This window comes from Malaclemys terrapin, chromosome 12 (assembly GCF_027887155.1).
Source record: "Malaclemys terrapin pileata isolate rMalTer1 chromosome 12, rMalTer1.hap1, whole genome shotgun sequence".
Taxonomy (NCBI): Eukaryota; Metazoa; Chordata; order Testudines; family Emydidae; genus Malaclemys; species Malaclemys terrapin.
Window position 1 is genome coordinate 34,399,991 of NC_071516.1, and position 3,528 is coordinate 34,403,518.

General features: G+C 45.9%; 1 protein-coding gene across 1 annotated transcript; it reads right to left on the reverse strand.

Moving 5' to 3' along the window:
• Positions 1–529: 529 nt before the first annotated feature.
• LOC128846750 (olfactory receptor 10A4-like) lies at positions 530–1,519 on the reverse strand. Its single transcript, XM_054045997.1, has one exon. It carries the CDS (start codon positions 1,517–1,519, stop codon positions 530–532), a length of 990 nt encoding a protein of 329 aa, XP_053901972.1.
• Positions 1,520–3,528: the final 2,009 nt, after the last annotated feature.

Genomic DNA, 3,528 nt, shown 5'->3' on the forward strand with positions numbered 1-3,528 from the left:
ATTCAGAGACTGCACGGCCATCACTGCTGGAGAGCTCTGCATCGTTGCCAGTGCTGCTGAGCTCGCCACGATGTCCAGACAGGAAATGAGATTCAAACTGGCCAGACAGGAAAAGGAATTCAAATTTTCCCAGGGCTTTTCCTGTGTGGCTGGTCAGAGCATCCGAGCTCGTACTGCTGTCCAGAGCGTCAACAGAGTGGTGCACTGTGGGATAGCTCCCGGAGCTATTAGCGTCAATTTCCATCCACACCTAGCCTAATTCGACATGGCCATGTCGAATTTAGCGCTACTCCCCTCGTCGGGGAGGAGTACAGAAGTCGAATTAAAGAGACCTCTATGTCGAACTAAATAGCATCGCAGTGTGGACGGGTGCAGGGTTAATTCAATGTAACAGCGCTAACTTCGACATAAACGCCTAGTGTAGACCAGGCCTGAGTGATTTAGAAGCATAAATCCCATTTTCAAAAGTTTCTCAGTTGCTAAGGCTTAGAAACCTAAATCTCACTGAAAGGCAATGGATTTTAACCTCCTATGTTACTTTTGAAGTTTGCTTAATTGTTTTTGAAAATGTCCATGATACAAACATGAATTTTCTATAAGCTTTGCTCAGGGCCTCCTGGACCTCTTTGTTTCTCAGGCTGTAGATGAGGGGATTGACCAGGGGAGTCAGGACTGTGTAGACGACAGAGAGAACTTTCTTGAAGTTGCTCAGGATGTCAGTGCTTGGGAACATATAGACAATCAGCAGAGTTGCATAATAAATGCTCACCACGATGAGGTGGGAGGAGCAGGTGGAAAAGGTCTTTTGCCTCCCAGTGGCGGACAGGATTCTCAGGATGGTGGCAATGATGCAGATGTAGGACATCAAGATAAATAGGAATGGAACCAATGAGAAAAGGAAGGTGATTGTGAAAGCCAACGTTTCCAGCAGGTGAGGTTCATTGCATGAGAGCTTTACATGGGGGATAAAATCGCAAAAGAAATGATCAATAACGTTGGGGCCACAGAATGTTAACTGTGATATTGACAACGTTGTTATGCTATTAACTAGCAAGCCACCTACCCAAGAGCCACCAGCAAGCTGGAGGGAGGCCCTGCTACTCATATGGGCTGCATAGTGCAGTGGGTTGCATATCGCTAAATACCGATCATAAGACATCACCGACAGGAGAAGGCATTCTGGGGCAACCAGAGAACCAAAGAAATAATATTGTGTGATACACCCACTGAATGAAATAGTCCCGTCCCCAGTCAGGAGAGAGGCCAGCATCCTGGGCAGAATGGTGGAGCTGTAGCAGGTCTCCAAGCAGGACAAGTTCCCCAGGAAGAAGTACATGGGGATGTGAAGCTGCTGATCAGCCACAACTAGTGCAAAGATCAGGACATTCCCAGCCACAGTCGCGATGTAGATCACTAGAAACAGCAGGAAGAGAAGAGTTTGTAGCTCAGGGAGATTCCCAAATCCCAGCAGGATGAATTCCATGAGAACCGTTTGATTCCCCCACTCTGGGTTCACCATGAGGTCCAACTAGGGGAAAGAAACCAAAATTTACAGTGGAATCTGAAGAGGATATATTTTCATCATGCTTTAGCATCAATTTAGTTCCATAAATATTCCATAAGGCCCCTCATCTTGTGGGGTCAGTAAAGAACCAAGACTCTAGAGGCGAATTTCCTATTTAGATCTTTTAGATTCTATTATCACCACCCCCCGTCAGTGAAGAGATCAATGCAGACAGAAAACCACACACAGCACTGTGCATATTTATTTCAAAATTTGCAAAGCCATTTTGTATTAGTCCTTTGTAACTTCAACAAGTGGTCCCCATGGTTCACCAGGGTGGACTGTGACTTCTTGCACTGCAAACATATTATCGGTTCAGCTAACGGCTAGCAGGCTCTAGTGGACTCAGCCAAGAGGATGGGACAGTGAGCAACACGGTATCAAAGCAGGTTACATTAGTTTCCATGGGACAAGGTCCAGCCCTTTCCTCCTTTTATTCTTTTTCCATTTTTTGACATTCATCCTGGACCTCTCCAAAGAGAGGGAGAGAGACACATCACTGAGCTCTTGAATCACAAACTGATGCCAAATTTACACTTCACTCCCCTTACGGTTTCTTTTGCCAGCATCACAACCACTGTGGTGTTTTGGTCATTTTTCCTCAGAAACACTCGCCAATTGAATTTAATTTTGTTTCTGTCTGCAATTAACTGGTTCCTCAGTATTGTTGTGAGTTTGCTCCCACTCCCCGCTGGTGTTGTCTGCCACCGTGATTAACTTCACATTCCGGGTGACGGGGGATTATGAACTCGCACAGGACCCACAATCCAATGAGCTCGCTCCCCAACCTGGCTGCCCCCCACTCTCTGATTGTTCTGTTTTAATGCTATTTTACCCAACACCCCTGTTCCCCAGCTCATGCTTTCGCTCTCTGTTACTGAATCCCATTGGTTCTGGAAACTGAGCCACTCAGCCAGCCACACGGTAGTGCCATTAGCGAAGGCAATCGGATATTTTCAAACAGTGATACAGAGTGTCCAACACCGCACATGTCACATCAGTGCAACCCTGTTAGCCACTGTATAATTCCACTGACAATAATGGCACATGTGTAATAAGATTTATTTTTACAGCCGCTAAATTCTCTGTGTGACTCATTTCCCCCAGGCCTTCTAGGCAGTTATCAATTACTTTCCTAATAATCAAACACTAATAAAATAGGCAATGTTAGGAAAATAATGGAACAATATGTAGAATTAGTGGAATTATTGTCACTATTTCAGGGTAACGGCACCTGTTTTCCCCCTCTATGGTCCAGTCTGGGAGTTCCTAGTCAGGTCTTCAGCCATCACTTGTCTGTGGGCAGAGACCATTTTCCCAGTCCCATCTGACAGGGGGTTTTAAGACTGCACAGCTGCCTGCCTTGCACAGGGAGGTCCCCAGGAAGCCAGTCTGCCTAGCGCCCAGCAGCACTGCGTTGCTTTCTCTGCAAGGGCTACAAACAGGTGTTGCTAACACTTATGAGTTACCCCACAGAACATTTATTTTCAAGGTGAAAGCATTACCGAGGAACAGATCATTAAAAGACAGCAAACAGATTTAAAACAAACATCAAACACACCAGGAGTCACCCAGCAGCCTTATGGGGCCCGAGTGGGGCAAAGTCTTCTTAACCCCCTCACCTCCTGTCATGGACAGAGATCCTGTTCATTTCTGTGTTTCCTAGGGCTGGTCTACACTTAAAACTTAGAAAACTTAGCTACATCGTTCAGGGATAAGGACAATTTTACGCCTTCTGCAATGCAGTCAAGTCAACCCCCACCTCTCCCAAAGAGTAGACACCACTAGGTTGAGGATACAATTCTTCTGTTGACCGAGTGTCACTGTGCCTCCTTGGTTCACAACTGATGGTTCACAACCAAATGCAGGACAAACTGCTGAGAAATAGGGCAGACACACCCCAAAATTGGTGGTTATTCTCCCATAAGAAATACCAACCCACCAACAAAATAAACTTCTGTCTC